This window comes from Rhynchophorus ferrugineus, unplaced genomic scaffold (genome assembly GCF_030347505.1).
Source record: "Rhynchophorus ferrugineus isolate W39M unplaced genomic scaffold, kcgeb_rfMv2 rfM10, whole genome shotgun sequence".
Classification (NCBI taxonomy): domain Eukaryota; kingdom Metazoa; phylum Arthropoda; class Insecta; order Coleoptera; family Curculionidae; genus Rhynchophorus; species Rhynchophorus ferrugineus.
The window spans coordinates 30,020,229-30,039,634 of record NW_027472589.1 but is presented as its reverse complement, the minus strand read 5'-3'; the positions used below and the strand labels follow the sequence as shown (position 1 = coordinate 30,039,634).

General features: G+C 32.5%; 1 protein-coding gene across 2 annotated transcripts in view; it reads right to left on the bottom strand.

Moving 5' to 3' along the window:
• Positions 1-4,220: 4,220 nt before the first annotated feature.
• Eg (eagle) overlaps positions 4,221-19,406 on the bottom strand; it is a 142,858-nt gene continuing 127,672 nt past the window's right edge. For both annotated transcript variants that reach the window (XM_076416461.1, XM_076416462.1), the window contains exons 3-4: positions 5,660-5,857; positions 4,221-5,068 (exon numbers count right to left, since the gene is read on the bottom strand). In XM_076416461.1, coding sequence (XP_076272576.1) covers positions 4,343-5,068; positions 5,660-5,857 — 924 coding nt within the window. In that variant the 3' untranslated portion in view covers positions 4,221-4,342. The remainder of the gene's footprint in view (positions 5,069-5,659; positions 5,858-19,406) is intronic.

Sequence of the window (19,406 nt, the reverse complement as noted above, 5' to 3'; positions counted from 1 at the left end):
ATTACTGGCCTGACTTGAAATGGATAATCAATTTCAAGGAATTTTTCTGTGTTTCTCAAAGTTGATATTAAAATATAAAATAATAATACAGGTTTACTAATGAAGTTAAAAAAAAAATAAATGGTATTGAGGATTTTAGGCCATAGCTGACTACTGTTTTTATTTTCATAGTAAATAAGAATGCCTTCTTTGATATTGGTTCAGAGTATAAAATAACTTAGTAGATATTTATATTTTTTTTATTGAAAATTAATTATTAGTCATGTAACTAAAGATGGAGATATGAGAAAGGAAGGTATAAATTTAGGCATTATTTTCAACACCAGATATGTTTTGTAACAGTCTCGTAGTTCTGTTGTACCCAGTATTGAATATTAAGCTTTGTAACTATATATATCTTTAGTGAATAGATTTTTTTAAATTACACCTGTTACATATTGTAATTAGCCATTTATATTTTCCATATTTTTTACAATTTGCATTTTATTGAATTCTGAACGTACTATACAAGCAAAATTACCGATGTTGTTATGAATTATTGCACAATCACTATTAAATATTCGTTAAAATTAATCCTGATTATACTCAAAGATATTCTCCTTCGGCCAAACGATGTTTCTTGTCTTACGGCACGCTGAACGTCTATGTTGGTCTTCTTCAAGTTCTATTAATAGTAGGACGGTTTTGTGTTTGAACAATTGTGCAAGATATGTTGCACAATTGTTGAGGTAGGGTATCGAATAATTACCGCAGAAGGTCAGACTGTGTAGCATCGCTAATTATAATTTATATTCTTTTCGTCTTTTAGCATTTAACGACCGCAATTACTATAAAATATATATTATGATTTTTTATCAATTCTAATAGTTAGTATTTTTTATTTTTAGTTTAGTATCTATGATTTTTGTATCTATATATTATCTGTTATTAATAATACAAGTGCTTACGTTTTGTATTTGAAATTATATTAACACGAAAAGTGACTCAATTAATATTTTGATTTTGTATTACTTGTAATTACATATTGTTGGAACAATTAACGGGTTATGCTAGTTATGATTTAACGATTAAAAAAAACATGATCAAATACACTTACATTTCATATTATTTGTAGGGACAATAACTTAATGTATCTGTTTAATGGGAAGGCATGTTCAATTGTGAAAGGAAAACACGACAGAATTTAATCCTAATATTAACAAAATGCCAGAATAACAAAATTCGTCTGTCTTCTGTTTACAATGTATTTAGATTTCAGCAAGCGGCTTTTTCAGATTTATGATATGAACAATAATTAATCCATTTTTAAGTTTTAGAATTTGAAATTATTTGATATTTGGTGATTGTTCTTGCTTAAGAGCTCGTAGAAATTTATGAGGTTCTGGAGACATGTTTATCATTGTTTTAGAGGTAATAGCGAAATGTATTAAGATTTTTCTGTAAATTTTATTGGCATTAACTTCTAATCTATTTTAGATTTTATTAGTAACTGCCTTTCGTAACAAAATACTAACCTACTATTGCAAGTAATAAATATATTAATCTGTGCATCAAGAATTATAATTAATGTTTGTTTCTCATTTGTTGGTGATTTTTTGTTGTCGTGTGAAACACAAGACACAGTAGAGGAGAGGAGATTAACGAGGGCCATAGAAGACAAATATAATATAAAGTGTAACTTATATATACAAATTTACAGACAGAAAAAAATATGACAGCTACTGTTAAGTAATGAAAGTATGCAGACAAATTGAAATTAATTACATATGTTCTCTAAGATGATTTATTCTATGAAACTATATCAATTATTTTAGTTATTTACTTTATTATAACCCAGAGACTGAAAAGGGAAATACTGGAAATTAAAAACAAATCTGCAAATGGCTATCTAAGAAATTTAAAAGATGTTATCAGAAACTTCACACACGGAAAAGCCACGAAATATCTATCAACACACATCCACAGACCACCTATAAGTGACCTATGTAGGAATTGGGCAGGTGACAGTCACCAAAAAGCAGAAGCATTTGCTGGATATCTAGAAAAAAAACTTTCAAACCAAAAGAAACTAATATTGGAGATAATTTGCCGGACATAGAAGCTGAAAATTCTATGAGTGAATTAGTCACGCCGAAAGAGCTAACCAAATTTAAACTGATATTAATCCCAGGAAATAACCGGGCTTTCTTTTAATAACAGGAGAATTACTTCAAAATCTACCAAGAAAGGGAATTATAAAACTCACCAACTTGATCAATACAGCATTTAGATTAAAACGTATCCCAGGCATTTGGAAGATGTCTGAAATTATAATAATTCCCTAACCTGGAAAGTTACTAAACGGAATAAAAGCCTATAGACCTATATCGCTGCTTCCAGTAGTATCTAAGGTTTTTAAAAAACTCCTGTTGAAAAGAATAAAACCGACCATAGAGAAAAAAAACTAATACTAACCTGGTATGTTGGTTTATTTATTTGTCTTTAATAATAAGCATTCAACAATTGACTACGAGGTCCACAGTATAACAAATGTTGAAAAAGCCTACGAAAGTAAAAAATTATGCTCAGCCATATTCTTAGATATAGCACGAGCCTTCGATAAGGTTTGGTATGAAGGCTTTCTTCATAAACTACAGATAATGTTACCAAAACAACACACCGAACTACTAAAATCGTACATTACAGCCAGAATGTTTAGAGTTAAACGAAAATAAGCTTACTCTACAATAAAAGAAGCTGAAGCAGGTGTACCACAAGTAAGTGTACTGGCTCCAATGTTTTATCTACTCTATACTTGTGATATACCACAAATGGAGAATATTACAATGGCTACATTTGCTGATGATACTGCGATTATAGCTGTCGGAGACAATAGTGAAGAAGTTACACGAAACTTACAACAGGCGAGTGACAATATAAATAATTAGACACATGCTTTGAAAATAAAAATTAACGAAAGTAAATCTGTGCATATGCAGCTTAATATCTCGGAAAGAACCTTGATGCAAAACTTCGCTGGAAGGAACATATAATGAACAAAATAAAAGAACTGGAATTGAAATATAGTAAAATATATTGGCTAATTTTAAGAAATTGACAATTTTCATTACATAATAAATTGCTGTTATATAAACAAATACTGAAACCTATATGGACCTACGGAGTTCAATTATGGGGACATTCGGCAAAGAGCAACATAAACAAAATATAAATTTTTCAGGACAAAGTCCTGAGAAGTATTGTGAGCGCCCTCATATACTACAGTGCCGACTACCTACATTGAAACCTTCAGACACCCACAGTCAGTCAAGAAATCAAGAGAATTGCAAGGGGGCATGAGTAAAGACTCCATTATCATGAGAATATTGAAGTATTGCAACTTTTCGTTACCACCAGAGCAGGACTCTGACTCAAAAGAATAAAACCATCTGTTCTTGTGTAGTGTTGCGTAGTAAGGTGCCTATAATAAAAAATACAGCAGTGACATGTATAAACATTATTTCACCAGAGACTGAGATAGAGCCGATGGGTCCTCCTATTTATATACCTAGATTTAAGTTATCTTAAAGACAAATTGTCGGTTAGTCGGAAACTACTAGTAACAATGTAATTATTAAATAATTAAATTACTTTATAGATCTAAGTTTTGAGAAGTCCATAGTTCATTTAATAACTATAGGTTAATATTCCATATTTTTGAATATAGTATAAAAGTAGTTAAAACCATATATATACTTTTATTTCAAGTTCTTGTAATTGCAAAATAATCTCAGTCATGATGCAGTAATTTAAACTTACTAATACTCCGTTGATTATCAAAACATAATGAAATTTAGATTTAATTAAATGCCATTTTAAAAAAGGTTAGTGATAGAAATTAATATTAATTCTTCAGATATTTGTTTTAATACCCAGACACTGAATTATATATTTCTGATTTTATATTGAAAATATCGTCAAAATTATTTTTTGAAATATTGATATATCATTTTTAAGTTATTGTCGTTACTCTATTATAAGAGAAACATCCAGGGATCACTAGTACTTAAATTCAGTCATTATAAATTCATAACTATTTCATCGTTTAAAGAAATTGCTTGATTGAAATTTCTTGCAATTGATTTACATTAATTTTTTATTGATTCAATTGCTGAATCATTTAATTATTAATATGAATACTTCTTTTTATATAATAGGAAAACATTAACGAATTTAACATATAGTTAATTAATTTAGTAAAATGTACTGTCCACTAATCGCATTCGCCATATTTACGATTTTCTCGATTATATTTTGACCATGAATTTAAAATCATGATCACAATTCGGTATACAGTATATATTCAACGTTCCGATAATGTTAAATCCAGTGGGATCCCTGGTTTACCCTCACCCTCTTTGATATCCTTGTGTTCCTCCTTACTGTCTTCTCCCACCGTCACTTCCATGGTTTTTGGCCCTTGTTTCACGCTCAGATCGATGGGTTGGTCCTGATCGGGAGCCGGAGCCGCGAGAGTCGGTTGTCCTCGCAGCCATAACTCCCTCCACACCGCTGGATCGCCGATGACGGGAAAAGGACCTGGAAGCCAACGATGATTCGACACGACCAGCGCGTTGGGCATCACCAGAGTGTTTGGGGAGATGGCGGGTAGAGACGCGGGCGATAAACTCGGCGGTCTGGGTAGCGACACTCGATTCTCCACATTGTACATCTTCGAACTGTTATTATTGTTATTGTTGTTGATGCGATTTTTCGCGAAATAATCCGTATCACTGCTGACGCGATCACTCAATGGCGACGCCGAAGGTTTCATGTAGCTGAGGACGCTGCCCGACCGGACGTCGTCCTCCGGGTCGGCCGAGGACGCTCCCGAGTCCGATTCGCTGTTGGACGCGTTCTCGCGACCCGACGCCGACGCGGCGGGGTGGTTCCGGAAGAGGGGGCTGAGATAAGGGTTGGGGCGGAGCAAGCTGGCGGCGGCGGCCAAGTTCACGTTGGCGGCGGTGTGGATCTGGCCGGGGTGAGGCGGTAGCAGGTTCTGTTGTTGGACTTGCTGTTGCTGTTGTTGCTGGAAACCAGAAAATAGATGTAATTATTTGATATCTTAATATATAACAGAACATTTCACAAATAAAAAAATATATCAGGCCCTAAAATTGATTTTCAGCAGATGGTGTTACTATGTATTCAATCGCATCGTTTATATTTGTAAGCAACTTCACAATGAAGCCTCATAGGCATCGTATGCTCTTCTGTATGTGTCATTTCGTGTCGAATTGTGTCATTTCACCACGTCTAAACTTGGCATACCAATTCTTGATGGTCGATTTTCCTGGAACAGTGTCCGGAAACTCGGCATCAACCCAAATTTTTGCTTCAACTGTATTTTCTCCCTTCAAAAAGCAATATTTTATCAACACCCAAAATTCCTGTTTATCGATTTTTTTCACAAAAACAAAAATTGCTTCACTTAAAATTATATAATTCACAAACTAATGATCCGACAATTGTCAAATTTATACACGCATCTTTTGAGGCTTAGTGCTAACCAGAAAATATATGGATTTATTTCTAGTAGCGCCATCTGTGTGTCAGGACGGGGAATTTTCAATTGACTTGTTATATGTACGGATGAAAATTAATGTATTAGATAATATACCTGCAATAGACAATGAATCTTGAACCAATTGGACCGCCTTCCATATCTCGAGCCACTCTTCGACATTCCCACCATCATGCATTTCCTCAGCCTGCAAGCCTTACATGCGGTTCGATTTTTCTTGTTTATCACGCATTTTCCATTGTTCTTACACTCGCTGATAGAGCTGATGTTGTTGTAAGTTCTTCCAAAAAACGACTGAAACAAAAAAATCTATTTGCAAATAGTAATAGAACAAAAATTGTGCAAAAGGAAGTAACATTTTTTTAATTTCTTTTAATATATATTCTTTATATTACATGTTATTTATCATTATATATTGTTGTAGCCCGTAGATGTCAAAAGCTCGGTGAATTCGTTATAAATTATCTATATCTAGAGTATGATATTCCTGGATATAATACTACATTGGTAGAAACTTTAAGTATATTGTTAATTTTCGTTCTAAGACAGGAAAAAGTAATATGAGAGGAAGCTAAAACTAATACTTTCTCTATTCTTTCTGGCAATACTGGCCGTACAGTATTGAAAGAACGATGGCAGCGATCCCATCACTAATTTGTTTTCGACCCTCTTCAGCATTTAGAAATCGTACGGTATATTTTTTTATTATTTAATTAATACATTGTTAGTAATCGTTTCCGTCTAACCTACAATTTGTCTTTAAGATAACTTAAATCTAGGTATATAATTTGGAGGACCCATCGGCCCTAACTCAGTTACTACACAACACTACACAAGATCAGATGGTTTGATTCTTTTGAGTCTGTGTCCTGTTCTGGTGGTATCCAAAAGTTGCAATATTTCAATATTTGTATGAGAATGGAGTCTTTCCTCATGCCATGGTAATCAGTCCTATAGTATTTGGGTGCACCCACAATACCTCTCAGGACTTCATGTTCTGAAAAATTTGTATTTGATTTATGTTACTCTTTGCAGAACATCCCCATAATTGAACTCCGTATGTCCATATAGATTTCAATATTTACTTATATAATAGCAATTTATTATGTACTGACAATTATGATTTTCTTCCAATTAGCCAGTACATTTTCCTATATTTCAGTTCCAGTTCTTTTCTTTTCTTCTTTATATGTTCCTTCCAGCGAAGTTTTGCATCGAGATTCATTCCGAGATATTTAACGTTGTTGCTATATGGCATGATAGTATTATTTAATGTTATTGGTGCTTGTACGGTCTGTTTGTAGGTGAACTGCACATTTACAGATTTACTTTCATTAATTCTTATTTTCCAAGTTTGTGTCCAATTATTTATATTGTATGGTAGATAAGCGATGCTGTATCGATCTGACTTGAAATTGGTAATCAGGACTATGTACTACGTTCGGAAAGTACACTGGGTGCAGTTGCCAGCTACTTCATACTTCTAGCTGTGTGCACTTCCCATTAAAGTTGCCACAGTGTATCCTTCTATCATATCAGCTCTTGCACCGTGTAGCCGAACGTTGGTAACAATACATACAATGGGTTCAATTTGCCACATATATATACTCGATATATTGCTCCATATCTCCGGATTTAGCGCATATGCAATCTCATGTATAGAAGAAACCCTGGCGATGAATAAACTATATTGTCTTCCTTTTCTTATGACGACTCATTCTTTGCGAGCCAATCGGTACGGTCGATCAGATCAAAACAACATAGAAATCTAGAGTATTTAGATTTTGTGTTTCATTAATAATTCTATAATAATAATTACATTGTTGTGCTATTCTTGATATAACTGTAATAATTATAACTATAACCTACATTGGTTTTAAAATATGGAAGAACAAGGGTAAGTGAAGAATGTAAGGATAAATGTTTAAAAGTTATGAAATCCAAACAGCATCAAATCTATTTATAATGGGAATTCTAGCTGCCAAATTTATAACACATCATTTTCAACTGCCTCGAATAGGTGTCAACAATTATTGATAACAAGAACAGAGAAGAAAATTACTCTTGTTGTGTTGGAAGTAGTCAAGTAATTAATGAGGTTAGTCCATCAAGAATAGTAGCAAAAACTGTAGTAACTAGTAATAATTATACATTTATATATATAATATATTTTAATAATGATTTAAATTTAGTTTTATAGCTAAGACGTAGCTAAAATTTGTTGAGAGTAAATATCGAAGAATGTGAAATTCACAGAATCAGAGAAGAAGAAATTAAACAGCATTTGCTAAGATCTAAGAACAGTGTAGAGTGATACTTCTAAATAATTAAATTTGCTAACAAAAGTAGACCTGGAGGAAATAAACAAAGTATAGAACTATCAACGACACCCTAATGATCTAATGACAAGGAAAATACAATACATTATTATATAAGAGTATAGGTAAATAAATTATTGTTTTGCAACAAAACGATGTATTTACTGACATATCTTTTATCTTTAAAGGACGATTAGCCATTCGTTTTAGTCTAGTAAATGTTAATAACTTATATATAGTGGTTGCTTTTTCGTTTGGTTTTAGCACTAATCTGTTTGATCTAAACGATTTCGTTCTTTTTTATGGTAATCTTTACTTATATGGTTCTTAAAATTATTGTTAATTGTTCATATCTGTAAATTTATTTAAATATGGCGTTTTTCTAAAAATAGAAAGGCATATAGAAACTATTTTTATTATTTCATTTTATTCAATACTTTTTTTTAATAAAATGTGTTATTTCCAAAATGTTACCATTTTTGTTTACCTCCTGAACCTATTTACCTTGTTAATATATTCGACATTAAATCTAATAATCACGATAAAAAATTGTTGGCACGATTGTTAGGTACATATTTTATTTTAAAACGTTTTTTTTTTGTTTTAAAAATCTAAGTATGATTATTTGTTATTTTTTAGTGAGTTGATTAATCATTTTTTGAAGTCGGTTAAATTTTTTAAAAATATTTTATTAATAGTAAGTCTTACAATAAAATCCACAACGATACTTAAAATTAAATACATAATATGTATATATTTACAGATCATTTCCCTTAACCTATCGAACAGAAAATATGATTACAAGTTAAATATTGGAATCCACATTAGAACCTTAAAAAAGAATTAGAGGTAGTTACAAATTTGATGTTTTTTCAAGGGAAATACATTATGAGGTTGATTGTTCCCAGATGCTTTCGGAATAGACGAATCTGTACCTTCAACTTTTTGAAGATAGAAACACCAAAAAGACTAAGAACTAAATGAATTCTAACATATAATTGTATGGTTCAGCTATTATGTTATATTATCTAAATGTACCAGGAACCTTTAATTGGTTTATGCTCCAAATCGTCTCTAGACTTTTTTATTTTTTGGCAAAACAATATTCAGGTAATATCTCGGCAAATGATGATCTTTTCCAAAACAATTAATTGTGCACAATATTCTGAAAAAAAAACAATATAATGAGGATAATAATAATAAGGTGCTGCTTGTTCTGGCGGATAAAAAAATGGCGGTAATGTTCCACTGTAATATAAATATTTTAATACTATACTTAAATTAATCCCTCGATGGCAAATAAACCCGCTCGATGCGCCCTCAAGTGGCTTAAACGAACAAAACTTTTCTAAAACTTTATACATGGAAGATCGTATTCTATGTCGGTCTCTTTTATGACTAAAATATATCTATATCTTTATTAGAAATAAAAAAAACAACATAGATAATATATTGTCATTGGCCTTTGTTTTAAAAATTTGTTGTTGTGGTGTTTTTCAATTGATCTTATCGTGGCGACGCAACAGGTGAAGAGGAGGACGGAGATGGGGAAGGAGAAGAGATCCGGATGGCGAGTCGACGTTAGAAAGTTTTAAAACCACCGATTCGTGACTTATGCTGGTCTATTCGGTATACCCGTATAAACATCTATTAAGATATGTTGTGGATGAGACAGTGCCGTATCGAATATGAATTCAAAGGTATAAATATTGATAATAATGTATTGGAAACGTAAATTAGCAAATATGTCCTTGTCACAAAGATAGTGTCATTCTCATGAAAACAAATCGAATAGAGATATTATAGTCATAGAATAAAGAAACTTAAAAGCGCATCTCCTATGTTAAAATTGGTTCTTAGTTACGCTCGGAATCCTCGTGGGATTTTTAGCGGGAAATTAAAAAAAATTCTTTTAGTTTTACTGAGAAAATAAAAAAATAAAAATATTTAAATATATTTTATTTATATATCAAAATTACATTAATTTTCCTTGACCATAAAGACATTAATATAATCACAGAGTTATCTCCACTACCTAAAACACGTAATCCACTGATATTATCTTCTCTCTAATATTTAAAACAAACATTAAAATAAGTTAATATAACTATTAATGGTTCTATTTTATTATTTTTTAGAATCAACTAAATTAACAACCTACTGAAATTGAGGTACATTTTATCAAATATGACAACTACACTTCGGTCTATACAGTCAACTAACGACCAAAATTAGAGGTTACTACTCCAGCAGCAAAAAAGAACCTTATTCAGTATCTGCATTAATGTTCTTCTAGAAGGCAAGCAGAATATCTTCGATAACAGTTTATACCCTCTGCCACTGCATTTCAATAAGGATAAAGCCATTAGTTTTTCATCCAACCTGACACGAAACTGATGGGACAGGCTGAGTTATCTGTAAATGAACATATAAATTTCAAGTTAGAACCTCTATTCTCTAATAATAAACATAAGTTTCTTATTATACACTTACTTCTGCGTCTTATTGGGGTAGAAGAATCTCCTATATATCTATCAGCCTCAAAAAACTTATGTGATTTAATATTGCCATTGTGGGCATATGTTCTTGTCTTGTAGTAAAGGTAAAGAATCTCAGTAAATATTGCTTAATTATTTCAATGCAACAAATCATTATTATGTAACAAAATACTTACTATTTAAATTACTATTAGGAATTACATATTATTTCAGCAATGGCTTTCCACATTTGGGTCCATAGTCTTCATCTTTAAAATCATTACAAACTTTCCTGGACCTACATAGGAGATCATAAGAGATCCCCTTAAGGTTTTCTTTTTATTACACTAATAAATTAAAATACATAGAATAATCTAAAGTTATTGTCAAATATATATAAAAACACACTGAAAAACTTGACATAAATAAATAATACAAATTATATCACCTAAAAATGGCCGTTAACTGCTTAGGTTAGATTAATACCGAGACCGAACGAGAGAGAAACACACATATAGCTGTTGCATTTTTCATTTACATTTGGTCGCGTAACGGGGATTCCGAAAAGCTTAAACGTTGGACCCGATTTTTCCATTTCACTTCTAAATTTCTTTATTCTATGATTATAGTGAAAAATGTTCATTGCTCCTTTCAACCGATAAATATTATGAATAAGCTGACGTAACCAAGGGTTACAAGTAAACTTCCAAGAAAATGGTATCAATCCAGAAGCCTATCTGATATAACCTTGCTATCAAAGCAATTAACAAAGGAAATTTGAGAGATTAAACAAGCACCAATGCCTGGAGTTATTTTCAAAGTATCGGTGAAAAGTAATGCCTAGTATTCACTCTGGAAAGCCACCAAACATCTTAAACATACCATAGCTCAAGTGCCCCCTATTAGAAAGTCAGATGGGAGGTGGTTCGAAATAATTTTGATAAAGCAAATATATTTGTAGAATATCTGGAAGAAAGATTCCATTCAAATCAAAGGGATAATATTCTACTATACCTTGGTCATAATAACTGTTAGCTGTTCTGAGAGGATTGCAATGATTGCTTCTAGGGAAGTTTCGGAAGGAATTAAGCACCACTTTAGCAAAAGCTTTAGCTTTTTGAAAAAGTATCAAGCTATGACGTCTACGTTCGAAAGGTTCCATAAAAAGCCCTTGGTCCTCCCTATTTAATGTTTGCGTTGGATATATATATATATATATATATATATATATATATATATATATATATATATATATATATATATATATATATATATATATATATATATATATATACCTGATGTATGCATACAAAAATTTAGTGAAAATCTAAGTCTAGTTGAATCATATATTTCCTTCATCATGTACTTTCATTTATGGATGAATTGAGAAATTCATTGTGAAGCGTCTCAAACCTATTATCGAGCTAGAACCATCTCACAGATTGGTTTCAGGAATGCCCACTCAACAGTTGACATCAACAAAGTATATCAAGTAATAAATAATATGGTAATTGAAAAGCCTCTAAGAAATATCTCAGCTCTTTCTGCTGTCTTTCTCGATGTCATAGGTTTTTGACAAAGTATGGTATGAAAGTATTCTGTATATAATAAAATCACTTATCCTTAAGCATTTTGGGCTGCTAATAAAATTTTATCTGACTCATTTTATCTTACTCTAATCTTAAAGCGATAAGGGCTGGCGTGTCTCATGGAAGTGTGTTGGAGCTAGTGCTTTATTTTCCTTACATTATTGACTTAACCCTGCTAGAATAACTACTTCTTAATCGCCTCTTTACTACGCTTGCATGTATTTTGATCAACGAAATATATTAATAAAATATCTATCGTAGTTGCTAAACAATATATCCCTATTGTAAATTTTAGTTTGATGTCTTCGAATTGATTTGATGCTTACCAATTGATTAAACACCTGATTAGAGAGCTTTATATGCGTCGTGGAAAATCCAAGGAACAGAAAATATCCACCATACGAATTGCTGTTACTGACAATGAAAAGTTGATGTACTATTACTACAATATCAAGCACCAAAAGTCATTGGTTAATCCAGAAGAGCCCTTCACAACGGCTCCAACTAGGAATATTTATGGCCATAAAGTCTAGCTGTTTAAATGACGGGATCAGTAAGGTGCAGTGTATTAAGAACTGTTAAAACTGAACGACATCATTTGAATAAATTTAATAACATTTTATGTTGTGCCCTCGATTGGGAAGTTCTGCCTCGCGCAGGGTACTCTTCAGACGTACTACCTTTTCAGTACTATTTGTTCAGATCGATGAAACATGACCTGACTGGCCTATGATTAATTTGTTCACTGCCGAGTCAATAGTGTTGGAAATTATTTTCATTATTATATATTGTACCAATTGTCTCGAAAAGTACTATATTTTTAAAGTGAAAACAACTTATCAGTATATATGCAAGCATCTAATACATATTAAACGTGACAAAATAAACATAATAGAAAAAATGATGAGAATATCATGATGATAATATCACCTTGACCATCATTGAGGCGTCCTATATTCTATTTTATGATTTATTTGCTTTTAACACTCAACTGATGATCCCACTGGCCTTCGACCATTTCTCGAAACAACAATTATGATAATGTAAAAGAAACAATTACAATTCGTTGACATATTACCGTGGATGAGGGGAAAAACTACGACGGAGCGTAATTAAATTAACAGAAAAATAATTAATTTCTTTTTAAATAAACGTAATAAATTAATGAGCGATAATCGCTGGGTATAATGAAGAATGATATCATAGGCGATAATTCCTTTCGGCTTGACCTCTGCCTGTCTGTTCGACAATCGTTCGGCTAAGCGCTCGCATGAAAAAAGCTTCACCACTTTGCAGCGTTCTTGTCACTTGTTTTGATTACGTCAGTGCGCTGGCGGGTTATTATGATAGGATTTATTGCGGTATAACTGACTCGAGTTTGAAGTAATTGAACGTTTCATCGCTTTCGTGTTTTATTTATGTATTTAGTCAGGCTGAGTTATATTTTCAAAGCTGTTACGGCCAACAATTGATAAAATCGAGAGAACTTAATAGAAAAGTAATTTTCTGGACAAGAATACAGAGCAGTCATTATCCATTACTTAAATAACTCACAGGATCCTTTTGAAGTTTATTAAAAACTAAGATATACCTGACTACCATTTGAGTTTCAGTCAATGATGCACGCTTTAGTGGATAAACAATTCAAAATGACTAGATTATTAAAATATCTAGAGCAAGCTATAATGACCCCCTGATTGAAAATTAATAAACAACGATCAAAGAAAACATTAAACAACATTTATATTTTATTCATTAAATTTGAGGAATGATAAATTGTCAAAAAATGCCAAACCAAACCAAACCAAACATAAAAGTCGGTGAATGATGGTGAAACTCATTCACCAGTAAAAGCAAATGGGTATGTTTCTTTTATATTTGACTTGACGACTATAAGACTTAGCCCATAAGTTTGAATGGAGCCAAAAACACTTGAATGTTAATATTTTAATCTAAATGATGGTCTGTTCTGATCAAACAGTATTATCCAATTCGTTCAAATTAATTGTCATATACAATACGCTAGGCCATCCATATATTTAATAATGCATTCATCGTATCGTCCCGGCTTTGTTCCATTCGATTATCATTTATTTCGTTCTTTTCAAAACTTCCTTAACGGTGGTTTGAATAGAAACCTGTAAAAATAAAATTATTCACAATTCAATCTTTGATGATGACTGAATCTTTGACTCAATTGTTTTTGATGGCTATAAAAATGAAAGAGCAGATTAAGGGCTGTATCTTGCTTCTTTCTGGGGACGGACTTAACTCCTTTGAGGACAAGTTTTATTAAGGTAAACACCAAAATACATATATAACACCCAATGAGTATTGTTACATCAATACTTGAAAATTATTTAATAACTTAGTTAGGTCGTAAGCCCTTCTAAACATTTAGTCTATCTTGTGTTAGTATCGTACGAATGTACAGTTCTATAAGTTTGAGTAATGAACATCTGGATATCCTCCATGATGAAGTTCTTACTATGACTAGCATAGCATAATATAATAAAAGTTTCAGTCTTGGTTTGAGGAGCACCTGAGTGTCCTCAAACACCTTGCTTCATTGAGGAGTTTTGGTCGATGAATGGGATATCTACTGTCTAAAGTTGTGCATGTCAATTCAATTCATCACCTGTAGTTTCCATCGTTTTTGAAATATAACTAAATTGTGCCAATTTTGAATTTGAAGTTAATTACGTACAAAGAAGCTTTAAAAAATAATGCCAAAGTCATTGCATTGACGCCAGGGAAGCTGAGGTTTCTTGTTTGGTGGGATTGGTAAGGAATAGTTCAGCGTTAACTGATCAAACTTGGCCAAACCATCAGTTCAATTCTGACAACCAATAATGCTATTAAAGTAGGTGATTAAAACAAACGATCAGAATGGATTAACAGGAGAGACATTGTCTTGCATTACGACAATACTAGGTCACACACATATTTCGTGACTCTGCAAAAATTGACTGAGATGTGACAGAAAGGTTTGACGCATAAACTATCCGGATCTTATCCCATTTGACCACAATTCATTCCAATCTCTTGCAAAACTCTTTTAAGGACCAAGTGTATTAGAAAGTCGTTACCGTTTTTATTTTCGGAAAAAAACAACATAATTTTCAAGAAAATAGAAAAAAAAACCTTTTTGTCCTTTGAGAAATACCATTCATCCAGATTTTCTAACTTCTTCCAAATTGACGAAGCGCTAAGCTGTTCTGCAAACGCGTGTCCCATTGATGCAAAAAGTTGCTGGACAAACGGAGCTTAGTCTGGAGAATACGGTGAGTGCGATAATATGTTCCATCCATGTGTTTTCAACGCTTCCTTGGAATGACTTTACCGTGTCTCCAGGCTCATTTCGGGCGTTTTTCAATCACTATTAACTCTATCACTAAGTTTCAACAATTCGTAATACACCACACCACTCTGGCCCCACCAAACATAGAGCATTGCCTTGCGGCCAAAAGGATTTGGCCTTGGAGTCGATCAGTTTTCAAAATAAATCCACTTTTCGCCACAATTCTATACGGAAATGACTACCGAACACACCATTGAAGTTACACAGACGATTTTTCGATTTTTCATTTACCTGTTATTGAATTGATGGGGCGCCCATCATCCTATTTCACACTTATATTCCTCCTATTGCTCGTAATCGGTCGCTAATCGTCTCTTATACCATATTTAACGCTTCCGCTATTTGTGTTTTGAGGAGTGTTGCCTCCTCCATCCAATAACTCTTGTAGTTTCGCATCTTCGAACTTTTTCGATCTACCAGGATGTTTTTGGCTTGCACATCAAAATCACCATTTTTAAAGTTTCGAAACCACGCCTCACATGGTTTTAAGATTAGAGAATTCAGTCAGCGACTTTTTGCTTTCGATAAAATAAGAAAAGTAATACGCAAATGCACGCTTTCGGGAATTTTCGAAGAGGTATAAATATATGATGCTATTGCTTTCGCAAAATATAACATATATTTCTTTGAAGCTTGATGACTGTAGAATGAAATGGCATATGTATCAAATCATAACAGTGTATAATTAATTATAGCCACATCTGTGAAAAAAACCGGCAATGATTTTCCGGTACACCTGGGACATATTTAAATCTAGCTAGAAAAAATGATTGCGAAAATCAATTAGTTGATATTGTATTTAACTACAGGACAGAATCAAGGGCATATCATAGGAATTTACATACAGAAAGAATCGATCAAAAAAGCATCTCATATATAATATCATCATATATAATCATAAAAAACTGCACATTTAATTTTAATAAACCTCTCTAACTAAATTACCATGAGATAAAATAAATACAATTAAGTAAAGCTAAAAACTGCACTGAAAAACATGCACGATTTTCTTGATGATCTGATAAATATTTTTTCTCGGTTCCCTTCAACAGGATTGACGTTTTTCTCGCGGCCAAACATGGACATGGCATCAATCATAACATCACGAAGAATGGCATTCGGTGTCGAACTGATTTTTATTGGTCAAAAAAACGCGCGGACATCGCCAGCGACACGATCAAGAATCCGACACCGAAAAGTCCCCGCTAATGATCACGCATTTTATCTCATATAGCTCGGACGATTATCAGCGCCGTCTATATTTTGATGGGTTCGCTTTTTGTCGAAGATCCGCTATGGATTTTCAATAAAAATAGCGGCGCGTTCCGTGTTAACAACGTGTAAACTCATTTTTTTTACGACGGTTTGGTCGGCTGATTAAATAACATCAACAGATTTATCATATAATTTTAAATGTTTTTTTTCCATTTTAAAAAATCAAATAATCGATTGTAAAAAGCTCAACAGTTGGCAATATAATTTTTAGTAAATGTTCGATATAACTTAACAAAACTTATTTTAATTAAATTAGACAAGTCAGCAGTACCATCAACTCCGTAGTTAAAATCCTGCTGAGTACGATAAATGGGGAAACAAAAGACTAAGAAGAATGACAAAAATATTGGTTTATAACAATAATATAGGATAAACAGATTCTGAAACATATATGCATGTTCAAATTAAAAGTGTGATTACTAAAATTTTAGTAGAAAGAAAAGCAGTACGTTTCCTATCATTTCCAAATTCCAACATCTAAACTTTTTGGCGACCTGAGATTTTATTTGGATTATTATTTTTTGTACATTTTAAAGCATCCTTTTACCAACTAGGGGTTTATATGGACCAGAGTTACTGTTTAGCGTGGGCTCTGAACCTCGGTCCTCGGCATTAAGCCTACCGACTGGCGAGTGACCAACTCAGAAATCATCCCAGAAGATATCCGGTCTTACGCAGCCTGGTTACTGGCGTGACTGGGATGGTTTTGCTTGTCAGATTCTTGCCTAGGAAACTTGCCTCATAAATATTAAACAATCACGAACCAATCACATTTAGGACTATGCCCCAGTAGGATTCGAACTCGCGACTATCGCAACAGTAGGTGGACTATCCCAGCGCCTTTACCACTGCGCTACCAAGCCGGCAATTATTTATTTCATATTTCATTTTTTGGGGTTTATCAAGTCAAATAACCTAAATCGTCTTGTCCTTCTCGTCGATATTGCCTATGACTGCATCAACAATTTTAAAAATAATACTAGATGTCTTGTAAAATTACATGAATACTAGAGTGAGTATTCGAAACACACTAGCAATGAACTGTTTGTAGAATGTTAACACGAAGCAATGAAAATCATATCATCAAGTATGAATATCACTTGGAAATAAATACTATAAATACTATAAGTCTATAAAAAGTCCCCTATTTGCTAAGATAAATCAAAATTACAACCTACTGAAAAATGTGATAAGATAATTTTAATATACAGATCCACATATATTTAACAGGGCTACTAAAATATTATTTTCAGATAATTGATGGATTGTTGATTTATATAGCTACTATTTTTAACTGCTCTGTGGAAATAAAATACGTATTCGGAATTGTATCAAAATACCTTGTAATATTTATGTAAATAAAGGGCATATATTTTGTTTATTTTAAAAATTGTCTTACAAACTTACAAGAGTGCACGAAAATGTACTACTTCGTCAAGTACATGCTTGAATTCTTTTGATTTACTTGGCTACAGGGACACTAGTCGGGTTTATATATTGCCTATACACATAAAACATAAAACCAGCCTGTAAAATCTTGATAAAATTACATTGTTCAATCAAATAGGAATCAGTTACCTTTCAAGTATAGCTCGTCGAACTATTTTATATACAATAATCCAGATATTAGCTTTCTGTAACCAAAGCAAGATTTTATATTATAGTATTAAATCTATTCATTTATAGTCATCATGCCTATACAAGGCTTGATTGATTAAATTTAACAATACCTTTTATTGAATCTTGACATAAACTATTTTCTTGTAACTAACATAGTGATATAGCGTTTATATTAATGAGTAAGTCATCATTCTTAGATTTCTACGTTATAGTTATTAAACAAATGCATTTCCTGTGTCAAAATAAAGACTTTGTAATTTTTGTAAAGTTGCTGTGCACTCTCTTGGTGATCTTTTTAATTCAAGTGTATAGTAGTGACCAGTTCCAGCCAGCTCTCTGAATCATTGATACGGTTTGTCAATTCTATGGTGCTCGCAGCCAATTTTGATCAGTATATGTGTGTCTACCTTTAAAGAATAGCCTGCATAACGCTTATGTTATTTTTACCAATCAAAAATGGTAACATTATCAACATACGAGTTTTTTTTCGAAGCAATAAAAACTAAACTACTTGTTATTATATTGCTATCAGTTATTAATTATACAGAGGCTATTTTTAGTTAGTTCATCAGTTTCAAACGCTTTATTTTTCACAATTGTATTATTTCGCTTGCCTCCAGTATTGTCTTCGAGGGATAAACGTAAGATACAAACAGTAGAAATGAAAAACTTCAGAAAAGTCTGGAGTGCAATAAATGTGAATCGGATGAGAAGCAAGTAAATAAGTTCTCAATTAAATAAACGGAGGAATATATAGAAAGGATATAACTTAGTTGACAGGGACCAAATACAGGATACCAAATAGGTAAATAGAAACTGGAGAGCCAAAACGGGAAGGAGAACGATGAGAGAGTAACCTAGGAGGACTAGAGAGAATAAGTTAACCAGAAAAATACAAATACAGTCATAAAAGTCAAATTCCCCAAATTGAGGAGAAAAATTTGCTAATTCCCCATAAATTTTTCATATGATTCTTGAAACCATTTTGCCTGATGGGTTAATCATGCCACAATATTTTAGTCCTATACAAAACATTATAGTATATATATTTAGTAGATTGTGGTTCTTGGTTTCTTGCTTTTTTGGGAATACTAAATTTTCGATTGACTGATGCCTTCGAGAATGGCAGTATTCAGAAATATGGACATCACAATTATTGTATTTCGGAAAATATATTCTCTAGAGCGTTTTTAAGGCAAGGCA